General features: G+C 52.7%; 8 protein-coding genes across 8 annotated transcripts; 3 read left to right on the top strand and 5 right to left on the bottom strand.

The window, feature by feature from the left end:
• Positions 1-799: 799 nt before the first annotated feature.
• On the bottom strand, positions 800-4,420 carry J4E83_004751 (uncharacterized protein; the record flags this gene model as incomplete). The annotated part of the gene is made up of 1 exon (XM_049331676.1): positions 800-4,420. The coding sequence occupies one exon, from the start codon at positions 4,418-4,420 to the stop codon at positions 800-802; it is 3,621 nt and encodes a 1,206-aa protein (XP_049189450.1).
• A 696-nt stretch (positions 4,421-5,116) lies between these two features.
• On the bottom strand, positions 5,117-8,345 carry J4E83_004752 (uncharacterized protein; the record flags this gene model as incomplete). Its single annotated transcript, XM_049331677.1, has 2 exons — positions 5,117-7,992; positions 8,039-8,345. The coding sequence occupies 2 exons, from the start codon at positions 8,343-8,345 to the stop codon at positions 5,117-5,119; spliced, it is 3,183 nt and encodes a 1,060-aa protein (XP_049189451.1).
• A 2,061-nt stretch (positions 8,346-10,406) lies between these two features.
• Positions 10,407-11,965, bottom strand: J4E83_004753 (uncharacterized protein; the record flags this gene model as incomplete). Its single annotated transcript, XM_049331678.1, has 2 exons — positions 10,407-11,720; positions 11,774-11,965. The coding sequence occupies 2 exons, from the start codon at positions 11,963-11,965 to the stop codon at positions 10,407-10,409; spliced, it is 1,506 nt and encodes a 501-aa protein (XP_049189452.1).
• A 397-nt stretch (positions 11,966-12,362) lies between these two features.
• On the top strand, positions 12,363-13,622 carry J4E83_004754 (uncharacterized protein; the record flags this gene model as incomplete). Its single annotated transcript, XM_049331679.1, has 2 exons — positions 12,363-12,612; positions 12,664-13,622. 2 exons carry the CDS (start codon positions 12,363-12,365, stop codon positions 13,620-13,622), a joined length of 1,209 nt encoding a protein of 402 aa, XP_049189453.1.
• A 2,197-nt stretch (positions 13,623-15,819) lies between these two features.
• Positions 15,820-17,801, bottom strand: J4E83_004755 (uncharacterized protein; the record flags this gene model as incomplete). The annotated part of the gene is made up of 6 exons (XM_049331680.1): positions 15,820-16,184; positions 16,250-16,580; positions 16,648-17,155; positions 17,214-17,276; positions 17,327-17,549; positions 17,597-17,801. The coding sequence occupies 6 exons, from the start codon at positions 17,799-17,801 to the stop codon at positions 15,820-15,822; spliced, it is 1,695 nt and encodes a 564-aa protein (XP_049189454.1).
• A 1,184-nt stretch (positions 17,802-18,985) lies between these two features.
• On the top strand, positions 18,986-19,764 carry J4E83_004756 (uncharacterized protein; the record flags this gene model as incomplete). Its single annotated transcript, XM_049331681.1, has 3 exons — positions 18,986-19,064; positions 19,251-19,601; positions 19,670-19,764. The coding sequence occupies 3 exons, from the start codon at positions 18,986-18,988 to the stop codon at positions 19,762-19,764; spliced, it is 525 nt and encodes a 174-aa protein (XP_049189455.1).
• A 1,192-nt stretch (positions 19,765-20,956) lies between these two features.
• On the bottom strand, positions 20,957-21,837 carry J4E83_004757 (uncharacterized protein; the record flags this gene model as incomplete). Its single annotated transcript, XM_049331682.1, has 2 exons — positions 20,957-21,763; positions 21,811-21,837. The coding sequence occupies 2 exons, from the start codon at positions 21,835-21,837 to the stop codon at positions 20,957-20,959; spliced, it is 834 nt and encodes a 277-aa protein (XP_049189456.1).
• A 3,074-nt stretch (positions 21,838-24,911) lies between these two features.
• J4E83_004758 (uncharacterized protein) lies at positions 24,912-25,497 on the top strand (the record flags this gene model as incomplete). The annotated part of the gene is made up of 3 exons (XM_049331683.1): positions 24,912-24,922; positions 24,977-25,060; positions 25,362-25,497. 3 exons carry the CDS (start codon positions 24,912-24,914, stop codon positions 25,495-25,497), a joined length of 231 nt encoding a protein of 76 aa, XP_049189457.1.
• Between the last annotated feature and the right edge of the window lie 1,218 nt (positions 25,498-26,715).

Here is a 26,715-nt window from a genome sequence, read left to right on the forward strand (position 1 = left end):
ACGGTAAGCCAGTGCGGTAGGGCTTTACTAAGCTACACGGCTCTATGTACATCTCGATCAAGATCTTCATTCGACGTGAGATGTCTGCCAACACCTCGCAATATCACACAGCAGTCTTTTGCAAGGAAGCATCCCGGCTGTTGCCTGTGTGAAGACGGCGCACTAATTTGAACGACGTTAACTTCGTCGATGCGACTACTACTATATATCATGACAATGGCGAAATCGATTTGGCATCTCGATCTATCAAATACGTCTACAACGTGATAAGCCTAGGATGCTTTCCGGGCGCATAAATTTAGCGTTCTCGTAAAATTTTGGCCAGCGATGGCAAAGCATCTATACTTTGCCGAAATCAAGATTGTCGAGAGCCTCGCGATAGAGACTTGCTAAACGCACAGCGGTTGCTGAATTCTGATTCTTGGTTCGAGAGTACTGCTGCAAATTGGCCTCCTCAACATGTCACACTACAGCAGTGGTATCGTGCGGCTCTTCCTACAACGACATCGCGGCCACCGCGTTGAGCAACGAGACTAAACACCCTAAAGCCTACGTTGACTCTAGATTATCTACATTGTATATAACTATATTGATGTAGGCCCCTGAGTAGCCAGCGTCTTTCTTGAATGAGGTGCTCGAGTACTTCTGCAATTGAGCCTTGTCAATATACCAACACCACGGTACAGATATTGGACAGTCCCTCCCATCTCAATCTCACCATGTCAAAACCACTCCGCTTCCTGATCTGCTCACACAAACCATCCTACTTATCCCAATAACACCCCATCCATCCATCCCCCTACTTCCCATTCCTATGCACCCCAATAAACGTCCTCTCCCCCCTATACATATGAATACTCCTACTAAAATGATCCTCCTCCTCCTCTTCCTCTTTAATCCAAACCCCATCCACAAGTTTCGCCCTAACCATCTCCTCCCCCTTCCCATCCACCATCCCCCCATCCCCTTCTCCAGGCAACTTCCCCCCATCCCTCGTCCTCCCCTCCGCCATCCTCACCCCCACAGCCTCAACCACCGTATCGAAACCCGCTTCCACATCCTCCTCACCCCACGGCAGACTCTCAACATCGATCTTACTCTCCCGGCCGAGCAAACACATGATAATAACCATAGCACCCGCTTTCGACATGACCTGATTATGCTGTTTACACGCGTCATCATTGCAACACTCATTACACCCCTCTAGACAATGACAACTCGTAAGCCTTTGACACGCCTGCTCAAGCAGCGTATCGATAAACTCGAATGCCTTGGTACTAATCCCCGAGCCGCTAGCGCCGCCTTTTGCGTCGTAAAAGGTAAGTCGCGCCGGTCTTTTGCGGGAGGATTCCTTCGCCAGGAATTCTTTTTCGGGGACTTTGCATTCCGTGCGGACGTCGCCGGGCATACTGATAACGAAGTTGGGCATGAGAGATAGGACGGCGTGTTCGGCGGCGTGGATACCCGCTGCGATGTTCAATCTCCTTGACCTCAAGATATCAAGCGCGGATTTGGGCACGTCAAGCCACATGCCCTTGCTAAACAGTATAATAGGCGGATTATCAACCTGCACAGCATCCAAAATCCGCCTTTTCTTATCGATTTTAAAGAATCCATACACGACTTGTTGGATCTTGATAGGTCCGTAGAAAGCTTTCGACCTGGAACCGGGGATACGCCGGATCGCTTCTGTTTCCACGGGGTCAATGTCCGTGTAATCGCGTTGTTGGGTTGTCCAGTCTACTTTTACGTATTCGACTTTTGCTAACATGCGTTCTTGGCTGAATTCTTTGACGAGGTAGGTGTTTCCTTGGTGCAGGAAGATGCCGCCGTCGTAGAGGGTGAAGAAGGCGCGCGAGGCTTCGAGTTCTTCGAGCACGGTGTTCTTGCCGTGGGTTACGTCGATTATGGCGAAGTGGTCTTCTTCTGTGTCGCGGATGGCTACGGTGCGCGAGGGTTGCGGGAGGAAGCGCGTGTTGACGTGGTAGAAACCTTCTTTGTCGCAGCGCATGCGCTCGCGGGCGATTTTGGGGAGGAGAGGGCCGAAGTAGGAGGTATCTACTTCGACGTTGATTGGCATCTCGTGGGCGGCGCATTGTACGTGGCCTTCCAAGACGAGCATGTTTTCTAGATCGACTTGGAGTGCGCAATTGGGTTTTGTGAAGATCTCGTCCGGGTTCGACATGTAGTACTGATCGGTAGGAAAGCAGTCGCCAACTAGAACGGATAGCGAGTCTTTGTTTCTCCGTCCAGCACGACCACTTTGCTGACGCAGATTGGCGATAGTATAAGGAAAGCCGACTGTAACGACAGCATCTAGGGAGCCGATATCGACACCGAGTTCCAGCGCACTAGTAGCCACGATACCACAGAGCTTACCGTCGAACATCTCTCGCTCGATCTCCCGTCTGTCTTGCGGTGTATATCCGCCTCGATATGACATAACTCTAGCTATCACTTCCGGCCTCTCCAGATTGGTAAGTTCGGTCTTGATAGCAGCAAGCAGCGCTTCACACTGCTTTCGCACGCGACAAAAGGCGATAGCTCTCACGCCCCTCAACATGAGTTGACAGAACAGCTTCGCCGTCTCCGCCATACAATCACCGCGTCCAGATGTAGGATCACCAGGATCCTTGAACGGCGTGTTCCAACACAAGAACTCTTTGCGTCCAGAAGGCGACCCGTCAAAGTCAGTCAACTTGACTTCGTCAACACCAAAGATAGTCTTCATGTGCTCTTCAGGATTTGCCACTGTAGCCGAGCAGGATATGAACTTGACATGCCGGTTTCCCAACGCCGCACATATCCTGCGTAGACGGCGCATGATGAAAGCCATGTGTGCTCCAAACAGTCCGTTGTAAACGTGCAGTTCATCCACGACCACGAATCGTAAGTTCTGAAGATACGTTCGCCAAGCATCTTCTTGTGGCAGGATAGTAATGTGCAGCATATCCGGGTTGGTGAAGATGATGCGTGCCTCATCCCTGATGTAATTACGATCACTCATCGGCGTATCGCCATCGAATGTCTCAACCAACACTTCCTCGAACCCCGGCATAAATCTTAACAGCTCTTTCATGCTCTTTCTCTGATCCTGGGCTAGCGCTTTCGTCGGAAAGATATACATAGCCCTCGTATTAGGCTCCTGTTCCAATTGATGCAAAACGGGTATCTGGTAGATCAACGATTTACCCGAGCTCGTCGAAGTAGACACAATCACATTGTGTCCGTCGTAAAGATTGTTGATAGCCTCAGCTTGGTGAGCGTAAAGCTGAGTAATGTTCCTCGTGTTATACAGCGCATTGACGAGATTCTGCGACATGGCGAAGTTCAAGTCGCCGAAGACAGCTTCTTGTGGGTCGAAAACACGGTGGCCGTCTGGCACGATCTGCCCGGTATACCACTCCATCGTCTTGATCTCGTTCAATATATCAGGGATAGGCTTCCGCTCCGCGGGTATGGAAGCTGGTATGAGCGCTCTGTCCGGGCCAGGGGTAGAATGCCGACTCGCAGTCTCCACAGGAACGAAGGCCTTCGAAACCTCCAAAATCTTCTCCACCGAATCCACCCCCTCCTCAGCACACTGATTCAAAAACGCATTCACCGCCGACGTAAACTTGACATTCCTCTTCTCAATCAGATTCATCATCTGCTTCTGACTGTACACCGGCATCTTGAGATCCTCATTCCGTAACTTCGTCGTAGCCTTTGTCGGCTCACCCGTCTTCTTATGTTGCACCTGGCGCTTCAAATCGCCATCGATAAATTCAAACAGTAGCACCTCTTTATGCTCGCCTTTATCCGGTTCGGGTTCTAAGATCGCAAAGTCGGTTGCCCGTCTGCCGTGCAGATTATCTTCTGAACCCATCAAGTTGATTTGTAGCATTGCCTCGTCGACGTAGGCGAAGTTGATGGCTTTGGGTATCAGCGCCGTGATCTGCGCTACGTCTTCGATGACTAGCTCTCGTTGGATGTTGGCTTCGACTGTGCTGCGCAGATTTTCGAGGGTCGTCGCGAGGTGCTTGCGCGTGCAGAGGAAGGTGTAGACGAGGTTTACGGCGCGGTGGACTTGGGCGAGCTTCGTGAAGTGCTCTGGCCATGGTATCGACGTCTCGACTAGGGTGGACGAGTTGTTGCGCGCGAGAGCTGGCTTGCCAGTACCATTTTTCTTTGGCGCTCGCCGCGGCTTCTTTCCTCCATCGTGTGTCTTCGTGGGAATGCTCGTAGTGGTCGTGGCAGGGTCGGGCGCGTTGGGGTCGATCGTTGAACCATCCGGCCCAACAATCCTATGAACCTCCTTCACCCCTTCGCCTTCTGCAGCTGATGCCGCTGCAGTCGTTTCCTCATCGTCATCGCGCGCTTTCCGTTTTCGCTTTCGTACAGTCTGGTCCGAGACGGTGGCGGCCTTGAGTCGAGGCATCGTGGGGACGTTGTTCTGGACGCAGCGCCGGTGGTAGGGAGCATTGTTTCACAGTCAATGACGCAATGGCGCAACGGCCAGAGTGATCGTGCATCAGGGGAAATTTCGCTCTAGCATTTGAGGTGTAAATTAGTAAGTCTAAAATCACGTTCTTAGATATGTGTTTGACCATGCAGACAATTGTTGCGCCGGCTTTCACAAAGACGCGATCTTCGCGTCACGCGTCACCACGGTCTCACGTGCGCGATAATCCTGCGCGCCTCAGCTTCTCTCCAGACCAAGTTAACCCGGACAGCGCACAGCAAACACTTCCCACCACATCACAGAATTACTCCTCAAATTTGAACAGCACATGTAAAAGAGTCCAAGATGCATTTCCACACCTATCCCCAGGGTATATGGCCAAAGAAGATCAGCATCCCGCCCACATATCCAATCCACCAAACCCACTTCATCCAAGTAGCCACTTGTTTGTGTGAATATACAGAAGAGGTATCGAACAAGAACAGAAAGATCGAAACAACAAGCACACTCCTCGCTAGAATGCAGTGATATCAGAAAAGACAGACCAGGGAAAACCCATCAACAAACAACAAGTAATAAGCCATTACATCGTAAATGAGAATAACAACAACACCGCCTCGTTGGGCAAAATTTTTCATCGGGACAAGGAGGTGGGTGGTTGGGCTGCTCTGCTTACAACGCTCCACCCGCACCAGGGAGAAGCATCTCAATGCACTTCGTCAGCAGATTGCTCGCCTCGTGCAACAACTCCCATCTCGTCTTCTTGAACATATCGCGCATGATGATGAGCAGACCGAGACAAGCGTTGCGATTAGAAGTCTTGCTCAGATCTTCCGGTGAACGCACACCGCCAACACGGTTGAGGTAGAGAACCATATCCCTGACCTTGTCGTCATAGGTGGGGAGTTGGTACGGTTCCTTGACCGGACCATCGAGCGCGAAACCATACGACCACACGATTAGTGTGGCGAAATATAGTACCCACGGTCGGTTGAGGAGGTAGTCGTCACGCGCGGAATAGGAGAAGCCCGCGGTGGACGGCGTGTTGGGGTTCAGACTGTGGTCTCCGGCAACCATTACGTTGGAGAGGAAGCGGAGGGCGTAGAATGTGGCGTCCCGGGCTCGGGCAGTGGGGGCCCACATCTCCTTCATCCGACGTTGCGCGCCGTTGTAATCCTGCGGGGTTATTGACCGCCCGAGAAGGCGGGGTGCGCCGGCGTAGATTTGGCAATCGACAATGTCGACGTGCATGGCCATGTGTGCCAGGTGGTGGAGCACAGTTCGGGACTCGAACACGTTGTCATCGTCAACACCTTGCGAGTATCCGTATGAGCTCGAACTAGGGCGGTCTTCAGATCGGTTTAGTGAGCTGTCGAAATCTTGCTTCCAGAAATCAAAGGCCCGGGTTAGAGAGCCTCGCCACTTGTCGCGGCCGCCCAGTGCTGTTGTCACACCCAGGGAGCTTACTTGCAAGTCTCGCTGGTTCATGTGCCATGATACGCTCAGTAAACCAGCCATGAGGATTGTGCGCCCAAACGAATTGGTCCGTACCGTCTGCCCATTAAGCGTCTTCTTAAGACCGTCAAGGAAAGACATTGGTTTGATGCCATTCGATGTTAGGGATTGCTCAACTCGTCCCACTTCAGAGCTACTCGTTGCAGACCAGAGCGCTTCGTCACATGGCAGTGGGAGACGCATCTCGTGAGCGACCATGACAGCACTGTGACCGAACATGGTAGCGTGGATGCTATCCATGACGAAGGCTGCGAATGCTGCCCTCCTAGTAGCCTCATTCGTGATCCAGTGGTTCCACCATTCGTCAGGCGTGTTTGCTCCACCTATTCCGTTGCTCTTTCCGTCTTTGACACTAGGAGGCGAGTCCATTGCTGATCGTCCGATCAGCGAGCTTCCACGCCTCATAAGCGTCAGTGTCGTGGCATGATGAATGTGCGCTCGTTCATGTAGCGGGCGCGTAGAGTACATCTTCTCAAATGACTCGAGGAGAAGCAGGCCTTGGAAGATCCATAGCTTAGCGGGTGGACGGAAATCAGCGTCCATAAACAGCTCCCAGCGCAGGTGCCACGCCAAGAAGTTAGCCAGCGAAGCACAAGCCTGTGTAGTCTCTTGACCGTAGTTCTTCTCCAAACAAGACGCTCCGAGACACATGATGGCGAGCAACAGCAGCTCAGGACACGTGCTTGCATTGAACGTCGGCTTGTGGAGGATTGGTAATTGCGGGTGGAAATGTACCCAGTACGAGCTGATGTACGTTTGCATCATGTGCAGACTGAGTACGTGCCGGCTGTCGTCTTTGTCACCCTCCATGAGTTCCTCCTTCTGTTTCTTGACTGGCGCATGATCTGTTTCGTTGAAGCGCAAATGAATGAGATCTAGAAGGTCTTTCCGCTTCTCTTCTGAGAGGGCAGACTCTGGCAGCGTAGTGTCTAGTATGCTATGAACAGCCATTGGGTGTGCAGGCGGTGCAGGGTTGTTCAGATAGCCGGCGACTGAGGGGTCATAGTTAAAATACGGAGCTTGAAGACCAATTTGGGATGACGCACCAGCTACGGGGTTTACTCCGCCCGGGTAATCCATGGGCGATGCGCCTCCTGGGTTGAATTGGTTGTCGTTGAAGAGCCAGGCAGCGAAGTCGTCGGCCATGGCAAAGGGCGACCGACTGTATCCATTGCCACCAAACATTGGTATGGCATATGCGGGATTCTGTTCCATGATTGCGTCAGAGACACCCTGCATTCTGTTGTCTATTTGACCTGTAGACTCAACACCGTTCATGGGCGTCTGTCCAGAAGTGCCATTGTAGAACTGGTTCTCTTGTTCTCGAGGAGCAGGGGTGCCAGTTGGCTGGGGGTACTCTGGTGGAGGTAAGGAGGAGAAGGGAGGAAAGTTGTTTTGTGATTGATACGCACTTGCGCTATTTTGGTAGCCGGTCGAGGGCGCAGAGGGGGTATACTGGGATGGCGTAACGGCAGAGTTGAAGGGTGAGCTCGAGCCATACGAGCTGAGATTGGACGTCTGCGCGCGTAGATCGGGCCGGGTGAAGTTCCCATTACCCACATGTGGGGAGTTGTGGAGAGAGTTGCGACCTCCACTGTAGTTGCCCAAAGCGGCCGGACGCGGTGGGGGTGCAAAGTTTCCAGCGCTCTGGGACTGCATGTCGTAGGGCTTAGCTTCTGAGCCACTGCGGTACGTATCGTCGCTCACTGTCCTCTGCAGCGAGTCCTGCCTGCTGAGCGTGGCAGTCGAGCCTGGCGACTGGAAGTTTGGCGGCGACATTCTGCTGCCTGGGCCTGCGTTGGAGGCTCCAGACGGCGGAGACTGCATGCCGAGTGCCTTCTGTGGCGGTGCATTCTTTCCGCCCAGTGCAGCCGTCACAATGGGGTTCAGATTGTGCATGTTGAACGTGTCCTTGCGCAGCAGCTGCGAGCCTCGCGCCGTGTGTCTCTCCTTGTGGCGCGCACAGAGGTCCTGCCGGACGAACGATCGGTGGCAATCGGGAAAGTCACAGTGGTAAATTTGCTTGGGGTTGTCTGTCCATGTTAGCTGGGTGAGGCCTGCGGGCGCTGCTGCACTCACGGTTCAGCTGATGGCGGTAGAGGTGCTCTGCGCGGGAGTAGCTCTTCCCACAGCCCTCGTGCGGGCACTCAAACTTCTTGTCGAGGCCCTTTCTGCTGCGCCGTCTCTTTCTCGAGGAGCCATGGCCGTCACCCTCGCCTTCGCCGCCGGATCCGTCTTCGTCGCGGTCGCGTCGGCGGCCACGGGTGTCGGCGCTGTCGGGGGAGGCGGGGGTGGGAGGCTCGTTTGCAGGGCCAACCGTGGAGTCCATCTTGTCTCGGAACTGCGTCTGGATCTTGCCCAAATCCGACGCGTGCGCAGCATGCATAGACAAGATTTGCGCCGTCATTGCCAGCGGGTCGTCAGGTGCAATGTCGTGTGTCGCGACGCTGGCGGACAGTGCGCGTGTGTAGGGCTTGGGTGGATGTTGTGTAGCCCGGTGGCGGAGCGACTCGTGTGCGCGGTTGCCAGATGGTGTTGATGTTAGTCAAGAGGCGCTCGGCCATGGGCGTGCATGCTGCTTTGGGAATCACACGGCAGGCGAGATGCTGGGGCGGGCCAAAAGCGACGGCGTGGGCTGCGCGAGTAGAAATCGCCGCGATCCTGGGCGATGACCTGCAGATAGATGTTAGAGCCTCTGGGTGCGGTGTCGTCGTGGCGAGAACCCTGGACGGGGAACGTGGGGAAGGGCAGCTCGTCGTGGGAGGCAGCAGGACGGGCGCGGGTAGACTTGTGGGAATGGAATGGAGAGGGCCGATGCCGACTTGGGACGGCGACTAGGACTGGGACTGGCTCTGGCTCTGGCACGACTGGGGACCTGTGACCACGCAGACCGTCCGCAGTAGCCGCGATAAGAATTCAAGATCCCGTGGCTGTGGGTAATGTCTAAGCACCAGCTGGCTGAAGTAGTGAGGGGTAGCTCGCAGCCTTCCGACGACTCCAGCCTCCGCCGTCAGCAATTAACTTTCTGTATGCACTCCAAGACGCCCGTCTGGATGCTGCAATACTGCACCTACACCTGCAGCCTGCTGGACCACCAGAATGTGGAGAAGCGAGCCGGCGTGGGACTGGCAAGTCGGGCGTGGGGGCCGCTCGAACGCAGCATCTACTCGACCTTCTCCGACGGCACCGTCACCACTTCTCGTAAACGCCATTCCAGTTACTGGTCGATAGCAGCGCGTGCCTGTTCATGCACCGCAGACTGTGCACCGCCGTATGCACAAGGCTGCATCAAGCATGCGATGCTGCACGTGGAAGCATTAGACTCCTCCTCCTTCCAGGCCCGCTGCCATCCTGCCCACTTCTGAGACTGTTGATATCTCTGCATCGCTTCACCCATCTCTAGACCCTGATTTACGCCCCTCTATACCTCTCTACACCTCGATCTGAGCCCAACCCGCCCAACACGCAACTAATTTCCACACCTCATCACACGTGCGCCACTCGCACCGCTCTGCTCATTCGCCAGCATTTACCCAGATGCTAGTGCCCACTCGGCCCGTCGGCCACCAATTGATACTTGCAGCCTGGACGCCCTACCCCAGGATCGTCTTGCCGCGCAGCGCGACAAAACACGCAGACGCATCTACGGTCCACTCCCGCCAATGATGCGCGGCCCGGACGTCACCCTCTTCTTGCGGCACTCGGAGCCCGGCGAGCGTCGTCGCATCGGTATCCGCATTTGATTAATTCTGCATATAGGCATTGATTTATTCGGAGGAATGTCAAGACGGAATTTGTCTAGTTGAGCCTCATCAGCCCTATCTGTCATTAACACCGTGTGACGAGACAGTCCACGCAGTGCAACATGGAAACGTGGAACGACCAAGCCGGGCCTATGCCAAATTCGCCCCCAACCGCTGGACCAAGCGCAACGAGACAATTTCTCCCATCCTTGTCACTACGGTGTGCTTTACCGAGCGCCTCTCTTCCGCCACGGAGAATATGCAGTTTTGCTTTGCTTTGCCCTTCCTTCATGTTTCAAGGCCAGTGTGTTGCCAAACTGGGCAGGACCTTCCCTGGTCCCAGTCTATACTTGTCTCGTGAGCTGAGATGGATCCTCCGCGGAGGCTATACACATGCGCTAGCTGAGCCACTGCGTACTGATTGGTTCTTGAGGCTGGAGGTAAAGCCCGAGGGCATTAATGCACGTCTCTTCGATGAAGCCCCGCTATCACTCATCTGAGATCTCGACTATCATCAGCTACTAGTATCTAGTAATGCGGCTCCCTTAAGCCATATCATGCCGTGCGTGATATCTATGTGTGCTGATGCAAACGATAGCATCCCGATCTGCCCTGCCAAGTCATTATTCCGTCCTATTCCTACGCTTAATGTACACCACGGAAGCTTTCTGAAATACTACCCGTTGAGCCTTGCCCGTGATAACCTAATCTTGAGCTTTCGCTCCACCCTCTTCATCGGCCGACTCTGCAGCAGAATCAACCTTCTTCGCCTCCTCTGACCCTGCAGCATCTAGCTTGCTATCATCTTTGGCTTCAGTGTCGTCTTTGGACGGTTCCTTTTCGTCGTCTTGGGCGTCCGAAGCACTGGCCTCAGCGTTCTCGGTAGCTGCTGGCTCTGTGGCGGCATCTGTATCTTTCTTTTCTTCTTCATCGGTCGAGGTACCCGCTGCCTGTTCCTCGCCCGCGCCTTCCTTGGCTGCTTCAGTCGTGGGGTCCTTGGCATCTGCTTGTGTTATCTCCTCAGCAGCTTCAGCCTCGTCCTCGTCATCGTCATCGTCTTCGTCATCGTCATCTTCGTTGTTATCTTCAATAGCCGTGACGTCGCCGTCGCTATCGGCTTCCTCCTCTTCCTCATCCTCCTGTGCCGATTCGAAGATTTGAGTGACTGGTCGCGCTTGAAGAACTGGACGCTCCTCCTCTTCCTCATTCTCCTCTACAACTGTTTGAACGGCCGTGGCTCCAACTGATGGCGAATGCCTATGTCGCTTGGTTGTTCCAGCTGTTGATAGCGAATGATCAGACAATCCGTCTGCCAGTGTGTTACTTGAAATCTCCGATGTCGAATCAGAGGGCTCTCGCTTCATAATCAGAGGTGGCGCTGACGGCTTGACCTCTGTTGATGGCTCAATGCCCTCGGCCTCAGGAGGAATGGTGTAGTTGTCCTCCGGTACCAGACCGTATACATCGCAGACTGTCTTATAGAATATGTATAGCCCTGTGCGTCCCTCAACCTTCCAAAAGACCTCTCGGTGCGAGTACCATGCGTGCGCAAAGATTCTGTATACGCGCCTGAAGATATTGGTCAATTGGCGCATTTGCGAATGCTGTGTTGACGAGTCGGTGCCAAGCGCGAGCCGTGAAGGAAAGTGCTTGGGTGATGTGAGGGTGTTGGCCGCCCAGTCGAGCGTGTGGCAGCAGTAGTCGATAGCACAACATGATTTTGGCGGGTCGTGTACTGCGCAGAGGTACTGCCACTCGGAAGCGCGCATCTCGGGACACGTCAGGGACGAACACGGCGGGTCGTCTGCGAAGAGGGCGGTGATGATGGAGTTGACCTTTTGTATGAGGAAGCGGCAGAGTTCGTATAGCCACAACGTCCTGTCCACATTGGCGGGTGATTGTGCTATCTTCAATGCCATGTTTCTGTCTACTGGCATAGTGCCATTCGAGCCGGCGGGATGCGTGAGCGAGTGGTGGAGGGCTTTGAGGTGTTCGGTGAGCTGGAATGCTGAATCAATCTGCGCATCTTGTCAGCCAGGCGCTATCTTTGTTGAAGTATGCCTCGGCGTACCTCTGATAACTCTACCAGCGGCGGCCCCTCTGCCATGTCCTCTGCCTTGGTCCCCGGTCGTATTCTCCGTTCAGCGGCATGGTCGAGATTGCTGAAGAGCTTCTGCTGCTCTGGCGATGCGGATACTGGCGAGAGCTGGTCTTCTGGGATAGGAGGCGGGCTAGGAAGGCGCGGCGAAGCGGGCGACGTCATATTTGCGGAATGATGGGTGGTAGTGAGTGAATTGCGATCACAGTAGACGTCTGACGACAGGTAGGCGGGGCGGCGTGTGTTGTTGATACCTGGAGCTTGCGGATGCAGGGCATGGGCAGGGGTCTTGTCAACTAGGAAATACGCGACGGCGCTAGCTTCATCGCGCGTCGCGGTGGACCATTTTTCTACATGACTCTGCCACCCCACGACGTCATTGCCGTCTCTCTTGGCCTCCAAAATCCCGAAGTAGCTGCGATTAGGTAAGTCGCTGTAGGGTTGCATGTTCTTACGCACCTACCTCCAGATCATCTGTTCTAACTTATTCTAGAACTGTATCTTGACGCTCTGGCACCCCTCCTCGACATTCGAATCACTATCTAGTAACAGCTTGCCGGCCATGGACGGAAACGTATCAGACGATGAAGTACCCACTCTAGTCCAGTCAGAGACTAACACCAAAGTTCTCGACGACCAAGATGAGGAAATACCCAATCTTGTGGCGACCTCGGAGGAGGCACCCCAGGGCAAAGTGCCCATCACCATAGTGACAGGTTATCTTGGTGCGGGAAAGACGACTTTGCTCAACTACATTTTGACTGAACAACATGGAAAGAAGATTGCCGTCATTCTGAATGAGTTCGGTGATTGTATGCTCACTTTCCACTAAGAATAAGACATCACTCTGACAGATGGCTTAGCAATTGACATCGAAAAACAACTCACAGTCTCCGATGCAGACTCCACATCCGCCCAACCCGCACCTTTTGTCCCACTCGCAAACGGCTGCATATGCTGTTCGGTAAAAGACATCGGCGTGGCCGCCATTGAGAACCTAATGGAGCAATCCGGCTTATTCGACTACATCCTGCTCGAAACAACCGGTCTAGCCGACCCCGGAAACATCGCCCCCATGTTCTGGCTCGACGACGGCCTAGGCAGTAGCATCTTCCTCGATGGCATCGTCACACTCGTCGACGCAAAGAACGTGCTAAAGAGCCTAGACGAAGGCCTCGGCGACGAAGAAAACATCGAAGAAAGAAAGAAAGAATCCCACGACGAACACGGTCCCGTCCTCACAACAGCGCACTTGCAAATCAGCCACGCAGACGTCATCATCATCAACAAAACTGACCTGGTCTCGGCGCAAGAACTCGAACAGGTCACCGAGCGAATCCGCTCTATCAACGGCCTCGCGCGCATCAAGACGACGACGAAAAGCCAGGTTCCGCAACTTGAAGGACTGGTATTGGATCTACATGCCTATGACGAAGTCACAGACACAGATCTGCAATTCGCAAGCAAGGGACATAGCCACCTCGACCCCACAATCACCACTTCAACCATCTCCTTCCCCGCTTTGACACGCGATCAAGTTGACGAGTTCGACCTCTTCCTCCGCACTATTTTGTGGGAGGAGACGCTACCGAATGAAACCGCACACAAGCCTTTTGAGATCCATCGCTTGAAGGGACGCGTTCCAGTCAATGATGGTAAGATACTTCTCACACAGGGTGTGAGGGCGATTTACGATACGAATGAGTTTGACGCCAAGCCTGATGATGGGGTCCAGGAGTCCAAGTTGGTGTTGATTGGGAGGGCTGTGGATCAGGAGGCGTTTGGGCAAAGTTTGATGGCTACGTTGGGTGGTGGGCAGTAAATGTTCTTGGGCTTCAGGAAAGATAAAAGGTGGCGCGTTTCATTGTGTTACAGATGCGCTGCGGATGTTGTAGATTAAAAGTGGGAAGAATGAATCGAATTACGATCTCTGGTGAAAGCGGCTTCCTCTCAGTACGCCGACGCAGCAAAGAATGCGCCACGCTGTAAGCAGAGATTGACACGTCTTACTTGGTAGATAAGACATGGCATAACCCAGCCTGACACCTACACAGCCCTTCATGTCCGCGCTAAATATCGCAAGGCAGCTGGAGTGGCAGCCTGGTGAAAAGCCACTACCCCGCGTTGCCCCATCTCTTCAGACTTCGACTCCCTCAACTTCTATACCACCGTAAGAATGCCTAAATACATTTACCAACCTCTCCAAAAGCCAAATTCAGAGTTCCGGCTACTCCGAATCAGCAAAGACCCTGTCACGCATCAGCCGCAATGCAGCCTACGGACGTATGATCTCACCAGCTGGCATGATTACACTGCTCTTTCGTACACCTGGGGCGAACCGACGCCAACTCATAGTATAGCCGTCGAAGGAGCGAATATCGAAGTGCGTCAAAATCTGTTCGACTTCCTAAATACCTATACCACGGGGCCATGGGATTGGGGCATGCACGCCAGTGGAAAGCCGGTATTATATTGGATCGATCAGATATGCATCAATCAAGAAGACCCAATTGAGCGCAGCAACCAAGTCCGTATCATGGAAAAGATATACAGGCAGGCAAAGATGGTGCGCATATGGTTAGGATGCGACCCCAAGATGATCGGGGCTGTATTTCGGCTGCGAGAGGAAGAAGGTGACGACACATTGGCTAGTGACACTCAAGCGGCTATTAACACGCTGTACTTCCACCCATATTTCAGACGGATATGGATCATTCAGGAGATTACGCTCAGCACAAATCCGCCTCTTTTTGTGTGCGGAGGGGTTGAGCTCAGTTGGGATCGTGCACGCTCTGTGATAAGACATGTATCTCAAGATTTCCTGTTCGCCGCCTGGGCAACCGTCCGCGGACGTGACCATGTTCAAAAAAGGCGTACCCTGCAAGATTGTATCTTCCTACATTGTTCAAACAAGTGCCATGATCTTCGCGACAAAGTTTACGGTTTGTTAGGGCTTACACCTGAAAGCTGGCGAGTGCGTATTGATTACACAAAAGAGGTGCTTGAGGTGTACTTCGATGCGGTAGCAGCTCTGTACGAAGAGTTATTCGACCTTACAGACCCAGAGTGCCTTTATCCAAAAGACCTGACAGATATGGCCAATTCAGGGGCCTATCGGAGGACGCTGGTCAACCTAGCACTATCAATGGGAGTCCGCCAACGACATTGTCGTGCTCTTCAATCATTCCTCGAATATTCTCAAGCCGCATACTTGGACACTGAGATACGAGATGTTCAGTACACATATACGGGCCGTATATATACTAGAGTACGGGCGCAACCATCTTCTGAACGAATCCATGCGCCAGAAGAAGAAGAAGAAGAAGAAGAAGAAGAAATCGAGGTCAGCTGGGGATCTATCACAGCGACGAGGCGAAGACCATTGTTGCGCGATATCATCCCAGAGATGGGGTTGCAGTTATCAAGTACGACTGCGGAAAGCACAGGTGAGCAAAGTGGCGACTCTGTGCCAGCCCAAGATCGATGGTGGTGCAAGCACGATGGTGAGATACACTACTTCGATTGTTCCGATGAATCCTCCGACGAATCTTCTTCCGGTTCTTCTGACGATTCTCTTGACTATGGTTCTGCTGATGGTTCTGCTGATGGTTCTGCTGATGGTTCTGCTGATGGTTCTGCTGATGGTTCTGCTGATGGTTCTTCTGACGGTCCTTCTGATGGTCTTGGTGATGGTCTTGATGAGGCGTAGATTTGCTCCAAATGATAGAGAAAAGAGCCATTCAGAACATGATTTACTTTATAGCATCTCCGTTCATGCCCTGTCACTTCGTTATGTACCAATTGTCCCTATGTGTACACTCGATCAAGCTTCAGTCCACTAGCAGCAACATCTATCCAACCATAGAGAAGCTAACGAATGCAAACACCACATGTACCCCCATTCCATAGCATCATCAAAAGAAGTCAAATGATTACAACCATCAATTTTCCACTAAGCTAATCCCACCCCCTAATCTCACCTCCTACTCAAAACCCTTCCTTCATAGGCGTCGCTGCGCTCACACAATACCCTTCTCATTCCCAACAACATTCGTCTCATTCCCACTGCTTGCATCACCATGCAAGTACGCCGCAAGACCAATCTCATGATTGATCTCTGCCATGCGCTCCTGATCCTTAAGCGCCGCACCCTCACTACCAAAGATGGTATCCATCTCCTCAAGTGTCAAGCGCTTCGTTTCAGGAACGAAGAACCAGATGAATCCTGCTCCAAGGGTAGTTACGAGTCCGAAGAGGACGTATGTGCCCCAAGTAATGTTTTCGAGCAGCTCGGGCGTGATCTGTCCGATGATGAAGTTGTTCATCCAGTTGGAGGAGCCGCCGAGGGCTGTGCCGTAGGGGCGGGTGGATAGGGGCCAGATTTCTACGTCATATGCGTTAGTATCAAACCTATAATAAACGTTTCGAGCGAATAGTGATAGAGCTTACCGGCGATCAAAATCCAAGCGCAAGGACCCCACGAGTAACCAAAGTGGATGACAAACAACCAGACCATAACCACGGCTGCCCATCCCGCCGCACGGTGGTTCTCGAAGTTATCGAAGTTCTTCGCGAGAATGACGGCGATGACGAAGTGGGAGAAGGCCATGCCAAGGGCTCCGACTGCTAGCACAGGTTTGCGGCCAAGCTTGTCGATGTAGAGTACTGCGGGGATGGTGGCGAGGAACATGACGATGCCGACGACGCCTGTCGCGAGGAGGGACTGCGTGGTTCCTTGGAGACCGATTTGTTCGAAGATTTGAGGCGCGTAGTAGAGGACCTGGGAAGTGGAAAGTCAGCATGAGTTCCGAACGTAGATCATCAACGAGACCCGGGATTGTACGTACGGCGTTGATACCAGTCCACTGCTGGAAGAACATAGTGACAGTCGCGACGATAACCCTCTTGAACATAGCCTTTGTCTTGAAAAGCGAAGCAATGGCAACAAACTGAAGCTTGAAGATGTTCATAGTAGTCTGCTCGCGAAGATGCGGGAAAGCTTCAGCAACACTGCGCTTTTCGAACATGGACTGGGCCTTGATTTCCAAGAATTCCAACTCGATAAGCTCGTGGTCGGCGGGAAGGTTGCGGAGAGAGGCCAGGTTGCTTCTCGCTTCTTCTTCGCGTCCATGGTGTACCAGCCAACGTGGTGAGAATGGCATCCATACCATTCCGATGATCAGGATGAATGCTGGGACGAGCTGGAGGCAGATGGGTACGAGCCATGCAGCGTTGGATTGGGTCTCGAGGGTGGTGCCTCCGATGTAGTTGGTCCCGTAGTTGATCCAGAAACTGATCATGATGCCGAAGGTGATGGCAAGTTGTTGTAGTGCAACCAAAGCACCACGAACCTCACTGAGACGCATTAGCATGTTGATCAAGTATTAGGATACCTGTCTTTGGATATACTTACGGAGGTGCACATTCACTGTTGTACATGGGGACGATGACAGAAAGACCACCGACTCCGATACCACTAAGATTGATTAGCAAATGTTGAAAGATCTGGGTTAATGGTTCACTAACGTGATGAAGCGACCAGCCAGAATCTCCTCATGACCACCAGAAATTGCAGTAATCTGGACCACTACACCGATGATGAAGATTGCAGTAGCGATCAAGATACCGTACTTGCGCGACATTGCCTCAGCAACGAAACCGGACATGACGGCTCCGAACCAAGCTCCAAGTTCGAGAATAGCAGTAAGCCATCCCTTCTGTGTTGGGTTATCAACGTAGCCGTCGGTTTCTACTCGATATAAGCGCAAGCTAATAGTAAAAGTCGCGAATACGTACGTGCTCCGAAAGACGGCATAGCCAGAATACCACTGAACATGCCTTGGTTGTATCCGTACAACACACCTCCAAGACAAGCGAACAAGGCGATCAGGAAGACCTTTCCATTCTTCACAAGAGCCCTGGGACCACTAGCGCCCATCAGGGCCTGACGCCTTTGAAGCGCGGCATCGAAGCCAGATGCACCACCGCCGCCTCCAGCCATGATGCTGCTCGATTACCGATAATCGAAACGCTTGAAGAGTTTGGCGAAAGTCTGGAACGAAAGCCGTCTGAGTAGTACCCCAGATTGCCAAAAAGCTTACGGTCCTTTACTCGGAGACCCCAGGCTTATGTATGGGGGGCCACACCACCATGTGCATAATCATCCAGCACCCCGGTGGCCGTACCGCAGCACTGTGGGGAAACAGGCCTCCATACTCTTTCCAGATCATCGGTAATAAGAGCTGTTTAACCCCTTAAGCATACCAAGAGGAAACGGCTGCTGGGCAGCATGTTAAAGACGGCTTGAAGAGCGCCAAGCCAAGGCTTCGAGCACACTAATTGGACACGGAAACCGATGTAAGCATCCACCATTCTTGGCAGTCATGTGCCGTTCGTGGTTCATCCGCCGCTGATGTCGTTCGGTTGCTGTAGGCCGGATGCCAAGGGCTATCCGACAAAAGCTTTAGGCTAAATTGCCCGTCATCAGTGAATTCGTAGCAGCGGAGCGCCGACATGACGAGGCTCCGAGGAATCCTTTAACGGTTGCGACGGCAGTTCCAATAATGCGATCGAGTCGTGAGAGGTGCGGAGCATTAGGTCTACAGGTGTAGCATCATCGACTTCCAGATGTGGTGGCAACTGGATCTTAGAAATCAGATGGGAAGGCTAAAGGCGGACCGCTGATGCACGTAGAGGCATACCGCACTTGGCATGGCGCTCAACTGATCGCGAACAGCCAACCCGATGTCCGAGTTGTATAGCCATTCGGACGATAGACTTGTCGAAGCAGGAAAGTGCTTTCCGATGAACAGTAGTCATGTTTCAGACGTCGATCTCCTAGAGCTGCAGCTTACGCGGAAGCAGTTTGCATGTAGTGCCGGTAGCCTTTAGTCTGGCACGGTTGGCATGAGCACCATCGACCCGCATTGGAACTTCGCGGAAAAATCACGAAAAGCCCATCAAAAATTTCCGGTTGTCGAATTTGTCCATTCGATTCGAGTTGGACGTCGTGGGTGGAGTGATGAGAGACGGAAGCCAAGAGTGCGGCCCCATAGGTATGGGGAAAGGGCCGTGGATGCCCCACGCGCGAAAACGCGTACGACGCGCTTGCCAACAAACGTGACTTTACGCCAACGACCAACTTCAACCCACGCTGCTAAACATCGAGCATCGGATCATACAAACATGGCGGTCTCAATATTCCAGCGGAAGCGCGACTTTATCTACCTCGTCTTCTTCCTCGTGCACCTGCCGGTGATGCTAGGTAAGTACCGAGAAGGAATATCAAGGCTGGAGGCTCTGTCATGCTGCAATTAGCAAAGCAAGATTACAAATACGACGACCTGATCTTTTGAATCATCTTCTGTATCAGTTGTTCCGATGCTTCCGGACTGAATACATCACACCACCGCATTCATGGATGGACCGACCAATACTAACTGAACAACAGCCTTCGACTTGACGGCCTACTACCCAATCCAAATTAAGCCCCTCTGGATGTCGTCGCTCCGCGACTGGTACATATCCACATACGGCGACCGCTTCTTCTACAACGCCCCAGCCTGGTTCCCCGTTCTGACCTTCCTTGAACTTGTCTACCATCTCCCCCTAACTCTCTGGGCCATCCCTGCCTTGCTTCGTAACGACCCACGCGTTCCTCTCGCTCTGCTAGTCTTCGGTCTAGAGACGAGCTTGACAACGCTGGTCTGCTTGGCGGAGATGCTGAGTTGGGAGGAGTTGACGTCGGTGCAGAGGGGTGCGCAGGGGCTGGGTGGTATGTATGGAGGGTATCTGGCTGCTGGTAAGTGCTGTGCCTGATGAGAAATGTCATAGAAGTTGTTCGAGGGGAATATAAGCTAACGCGATTAGGTATCTTCATGTCGCTGGATTGCTATGCAAGGCTTGATCAGATGATTGCGAAGCAACATCGAGGATTGGAGCCGATCACGAAGAAGAGACTGTAGGACTGTGATACCCTCGCGGGTAACACCCAAGGCTGTGGCGATAACTGTCGCCAGCTGTCATTTGGTATACCCGGGAGTTTGGGTCGTGTATCATTGCCTGAAATCAACGTCTACACGGGCGGGTGCACTGCAATCTTTAGTGTAGAAGAGGAACAGTAGTTGCACGAAGTACGTAGAGCGCTATAGTCAATTATCGGTGGGTGAACACCAAGGCTTTCTCACCGGACGTAGACTAGGCGAAGAGACGAAACATAATAGAGAGGAAAGGTTTTGCTCGACACAACCTGATCCACTAGACACGAAACTACACAATACGTCACGTCGTTTTCGAATCGGACACACGGCAGGGATTTAGTCATAGTTAGCATTCGAGAAGCATACTAGTTATACACCCCTCTGCCCAATCCTGATCTACTAATACAGTAGCGTCGTTATACCCAAACGCCACGTGCTCCGTCAACATTCGACGCACCGTTTTCCGTAATACCGATCCTAAAGTGTGTCTCTACCGTAACGCCACACCCGTAACAGCCCTGTAGCATATACCAACCACCGGTCATAATCGTTATCCTTGTAATCATCATACGTATCCCAGCCTCAACGCCAGAACCAACGAAATCTAACAAAGGGGAAATAGGCATAACCGTGCCAGCAAGCAAACGTGATTTTGAGACCGAAATGATAGCAACCATACATGATTAAAGGAGAAATGAGGGGGTAAGCCTCGTACGACACGCCCGTTGTCGTGGTTACCGCTGATTGGAGGATACAGCCACTGCACTCTACCGTGAACAGCATCTGACGACGTTTGTCGGGCTTCTTGAGCGACTCGACAATATCGGTAGCAAGGCAGTGAGGGTGTACAGACTGCACAACAGACTGGTTGAGGAAACCATTGTAACACATGGCATATGCGACTGGTTTTGGACCGCATATATCGGTCGGCTGCACATGTGTTTTCGTGTTATGCGTCTGATGTGGTACAAGGCCTTGATGGGTTCGTCTCGGTAGGACTTGGTCGTGTCAACGTCGAGGATTGGCCGGGCTACGTTGAGATGCGCGGAGGTGATACCGTTGAAGGGTGGAGAGAAGTAACTTTTGCGAGACAGAAAAGAATCGTTTTGGAAGACGCAAAGATAGACACCGAAAGCAAAAATAACCCAAGAAACGCTGCTCTTTTTTTTTTTGTATGTTAGTAGAATATCTTAACGATCTTTTCATCGGCCTGCTCTTCAGCCAGCATCCATAGCACGTTGACCTTTTTGGCCGTACCGCATCTCTCTTCGAAGTCGTCACCTAGCTTCATGATGCAGCTAAAAGCCAGACTCCATCCGTTGACACCAGCAGCGTAAAAAGTCTCTGCAACTGCAGCCTCGCGGCTACCACACTTGACAAGCTTGTAGATCTGGCGGCCGTTGAAGTGGGCGCCGTGAATGAAAGGATCGGCTGCTTGGCAGGTGCTGAACACTAGACAGTAGACGAGAGGTGTGCTTTCAAGTGCTTCTGACTTGGCCTCAGTACATTGGTGGCATGTCCCGGTGTCGTAGCCATCATCCACAGGATGATCAGCAACACACTCAAATATGTCGTCGTCGGTCGGTGTCGTCATGGCAGCTGAAGCCCACACTTTGGGAGTTTCAAGGCTTACTGGCCTAGCGTTATGCAGAGGGAGTAGTTCACCCGGTGCCCGTCTGTTCGCCTCGAGTGTCTTGACACTCCTAAGAAGTGCTTTGGTAGGCTTTTCGTACCAAATCTCAGAGCTTCCGTACTTGATAAGCCACTCGTACTCCTTGTAGTCTGCTGCACTAGCCGGATGAAGTGTCATGAAGACATTGCGTCTGAAGGGCCCGATGCGGAGTACGCGGCTGGCGAAGTCGGAGATGGACTCGTTGGAGTATTGCACTTGGATGAATTGATTCGGGGTATGCACTTCTTCTCCTGCACTGTATGGGTTCATGGTCAATGCGGGCGGAGGAGGACCGGGTGGCGGGGGCGGGGGCTAGTATTGATCAGCAATGCATTGATCTGACCGCGTTCTGAACTTACTGGGGGAGGGAGTGCTGAGGTCATCATCGGAGCGTTCATGAAGTCAGGTAATCCTGGTGGCGGTGGAGGCTGCTATTGTCAGCTTACGAGCGTTCCGCAATGGGTATGTGGTATAACGCGTACAGGAGGTGGAGGCGGAGGCGGCTAAAGTACGCAGTCAGATCATGCTTTCATTCACTGCTGTTATTCTAAACTTACTGGATGAGGTATCTGAGAGTCACATCTTCCGGGGCCAAAGTGACAATCCATGGGCGGCGGCGGTGGTGGTGGTGGTGGAGGGGGAGGAGGAAATGAAGCAGCTTGTCCTGCATCTAATTCTCCCAGACTCCTTCCCTCATGCTCCGTCATATCTTCACTCTGTGATTCCGAACCGAGAGACCAATCTGAGTCTTGACGTTGTCGTGATGACCCAAACTCAGTCGCCGGCTCTTTCATATCCTTCTCTATTGGTATTGATGGAAGACTGCGTTCGGAAGAGCCTTGTTCGATTGGAGAGGAAGTCATTCCTACGACAGAACGAGCGCCTTGTTGATAAGGATTGAGGTTTGCTTGTTTGTCATCCGGTCTAGGGTACGGAAGCGGTCGGGATGACGAAAGAATTGGCATTGAGGGTGGGTGCTCAACAAAGACAATCTCGTCTGATTCCATCTCGTGAAACTATAACTCTTGAGTAGAGACGGATTGCTGAATGAGAAAATCGTCCTGGTATAAAGAAGATGGTTATATGGTGTCAGTGGAAGACATGTGCGAATGATAAAGCCGGTTGGATCACTGAACTAGGGACCCGAAGTTTGGGAAGCTATACGTAAGTGATGTGCGTGATCCAGAGTAGGCAGAATATGGTGGTCAAATTGTTTTGTGTGCCTTACTTTCTTTTTCAAGGCACAGGCAGATGATATGCCCAGTGCCTGGTGGCTCAAAATAGGGTTACTGCAGGTCAAGCCGGGCTGTTTGTACAACCCTTGTGATAACATCGGCGATTGAAAGACTTCCGAGCATCGTTCGATTTCAGGCATGTGGCGTCGATCCATTCGCTAAACCCGTCCGACGAAGATGTAACACTGCTGTTGACAGCCTGTTGTACACGTCTGTAGCGCAGAGCGCACGACCATACCCTCGAGGTTAGTTCTGTCTAGTCTCATTGATTTGACGCCCCAGCAAGAAGGCTACGGAATTTCTGTGCGATGTTACGCGCAGCTATGAGGCTTTGCATAAAGGAGCTGTACTCGACCCTGTCATTCATCGCTTCACTTCGAGTGAGCCCAAAATACTCGTCTCGGCTGGGCGATGACCGGCCGCATTTCGCCAAGATGGTGAACCAGAGCTGACTAGGGTATCTGCGGATAAGGCCAATAGAGCATAATGATCGTATGCAGAATAAGGTTCGCAGTGTCTGGATGTTACCCGAGCCAGTAATGACGAGACTCGAGTGAAGCAGTCGCTCATTATCGTACAACTTCTTTGCGGGTCCGCACGCATACTCGAAAGAACCGCGATAAAGATTCGAATCCTCTTTGCGAAGCATCTGGAAACGACGAGGCATGCCCTCGCCAAACAAGCGGTGAAGGGATAGGCCATCTTTACATTCTTGTAAAAACGAGTGTCCAATCCAGTAGGCTGGTTGGAAGCAACCCTGATGGTATTGGACGCTCAAAAGTATAGCAATGTACCCTGGTGCTTTGCATGAAGCCATGGTGTATCTTATCCATCCTGTAGCATGCGATGCCGATGCCTGGGGTCGGTTACAAACGAGGGGCCGAACACTGCCGATGCGTTCTCCGGATCTCGTCATTTTGAGGTACAGGAAATCGCGAACCAGCGATTGCATGGGTGGAAGGGAAGCTGCCCCAGATGTGAGGATGCGCAATTGCCCTTCGCCTTCGCAACATTGCTGCCAGCCGCCCTTGGAAACCTTCCTAGACGGTCATGCAGACGCCGACAGCCACATGCATTCCATGTCACACCGCGTTGTCGCTTCTGTACGCTAAGTTTGTGACCACCACGTCGAATGACTCGATACAAGGGAAGACGTATTTGTAGCCCTAAATGCATACAGCTCCGATATGCGGAACTGGGGGGGTGTCCAGTGTCTCGACGTGCGTTTTTGTGGACAAGGCTGTCGCATGCAGGTACCGTGGCTAAGTAGCCGAGGTAAGGCTGAGTATCCTGGATGTTGACCGGAATCGAACATCGATTTCAACCATCCGAGTCTTTGTGTGGCTCATGAATACTCGACATGGAGGCCCAAGTAAGCTCTCCCAACAACTGTCCTAGCCGTCCTTCATGCCTTCGTTGGACAGTGACCGAAGCCGCAGGTCCTCTGTCCAGGATGACATTGCCCAGGGCCGGGAAAAGGCTCGACGAAGTGTAGCCTGGAGTGACCCAGAAGGTCCAGATTCCCGTTTAGGCCGCCAGTCATATTTCTGGCCAAGCTTGCAAAGCAAACCGATAAGAAAGTAAAGCAAGGAAGAAAGAGAGAGAAGTGATCGTAGGTAGGAGTTCAGGAGATCTTATAGACATGGAAACCCTGAGACAACAGACAAGATAAGGAGATCACGGACGCGTTCTAGACTGTTTAATAGAAGAGTGAAGCTGAAAGAAGCTGCGAGAAGTAGGAGATAAACGAAAGTGAGGCGCATCGATATTGTGAAGCATAGCGATCTTCATTCTGGGCATGCTCGATTGGGCAAGAACGCGCGACGGCGGCAAGAGAGACTTGGAAACGTACATAGACATATGTGGGTAATAATTGATTGTCACAGTGCGAAAGAGTGACGAGGAGATCAGCTAGAAAGACATGATGTTCAGATAAAGATTGCAGGACCTCGGAGCCTACTCCAGGCAACGGCGGCCATGTGGGTTGACACGTGACACCATCACGACGCGCCTGGCGCCAAGCCCTTGAACCTCAATCCGCAGCGTCATCGCAAGCTCGCAGCTCGCGACACCACGGCGAAGCCATCTCCACATCACGACATCCGCCTCCTCTACACGCCCTCTACTATTCTCGAAGCTCGAACGTCACCTGATCGTCGCATCGCCCCCGTCAAATCCCCGAACATCACCTCACCAGCGCGTCAACACCCACCGCAACATTCACAATGGCGAACGGGTCAGTTCTGCGCAACTCAGCTCTCCAGCATGCCAGCCACTAACATAACCCCAGCTGGGCACCAATCATCGGCCTCATCGTCACCGTCATCTTCTGCGGCGCCGCCTGGTTCCTAGCTCCCAAAGGCGAGAACCAAACGTACGTTCCCACCATCTCTTCGTCCAAATCACCACCCAAATCACCACCCGCACCCCCAAAGCCCTGTCTGCGCGACGAGAATGAGAATGCGCGCGAGAAGCTCTTAGCCGTGTGCAAGAAGCGCGGCGCAGGCGATGGGAGACGAGTCCGTTTCAGCAATGAGCATGGGACGAGCGAGGATGTGGATATCAACATCAACGACAGCGAGCTACCTTCCCCAGTCCCAGTCTACAACTAAGACAAACGCTTTGAGTTGAGACGCAAGGAGAGAGAGACACCTTGGGCTAACTCAATCGGACAGGGTCTGGCGATCTACACTCGTTCTCTCTGCCGCGGCCATGTATATCATGTGGGCGATTACTTTCCTCGCACAACTCCATCCTCTTATCTCGCCTGTACGAAACGATTTGCGACCGGAATACAATGGAGGGCGTTAGCGGAGCTCGACTGGGGATGCTAGACGCGCGGGGAATATGCATATGCACGTTTTGAGAAGGATAGCCTTGGGTGGCCTGGATCAGGCGACAGACAGGACGCAGCAGGGCATATGCGGAAGAGATGCATCGTGCTAGAGCAACTGTGTTCTGTTTAGCAAGCCGCGTCTGGAGCCATCGATGAAGGACAACGAGAGCAGTGCATTGCCGAATACTTGAGCGCATGTGTATAGTTGGTCTTTGGCGTAATACGGAGTCTTTGTCGACTTGTACAAATATCAAATGGGGTATCATTGCTTGCAACCAGAAAACCGCTCATGCTCAACTCCCCCAAATCCAGACATGCCTTTACGAAGCACTTACCAACCCACCTACCCACTCCCAAACACCCCCCAAAACAGTCCACTCCCTCCAATACCCCTCCCACCCGGTCCCCAACCCCGCCGCCCTCAAAATCCCCCATCCAACCGCCGTCCTCAACCCCGCCCCTATCCCCACCAACACACCCGCCCTCACATACCCACAATCCATGAGTATCTCCAGCGCCGCAATATTATTCACAATAACCGCCCAACTCACCGCCGTCGCCGAGCTGGGTAAATCGTAGTCCCAGATAATAAGCAGTATAGGAAACAGTTTCGTGCAACTGCTAACCAGCAGCGCAGTTGACAGTGGTGTGGGGGAGTCGAAACTGGGTATGCATCTCCGCCACAAGCGACGGAGTGTGGAGCCAGGGAGGCGGGTGGCGTCGAAGGCGCAGAGGAGGCGGATGGGGAGGTGGAAGGCTAGTGTGCAGAGGGTGACGAGGCAGAGGAAGAATAGGTATTGCAGGCCTAGTGGGTGGGCTTGGAGGACTACGGCGTTTGTGATGCCGTCGTGGGGTGCGACGAGGGGGCTTGTTGATGTTGTGTTTAAGGCGGGTGAGGAGGGGGAGTAGGGTGTTGGGTGGTACGGCGATGTGGGTGGGAGGGGCAGTTTTTCGATGCGCGCCCAGGTTAGGTAGACGTCGAAGAGGAGGAGGAGGATGCCGAGGCGGAGTATGGATCGCTGTGCTCATGTTAGTCAAACCACGTCTTCCTTTGACACATCCATTCCCTCCATGCCATACACAAGGATGAATAGGAATACGTACATCAAACCCCAACCGTCCCTCATGTTTCCCCAACCGATTAAACAGCAAGTGCCGGTACACCTCCGCTTTTATCAACACGAGATCGATGA

This window comes from Alternaria metachromatica, assembly GCF_023757995.1.
Source record: "Alternaria metachromatica strain BMP 0045 chromosome Unknown scaffold_8, whole genome shotgun sequence".
Classification (NCBI taxonomy): Eukaryota; Fungi; Ascomycota; class Dothideomycetes; order Pleosporales; family Pleosporaceae; genus Alternaria; species Alternaria metachromatica.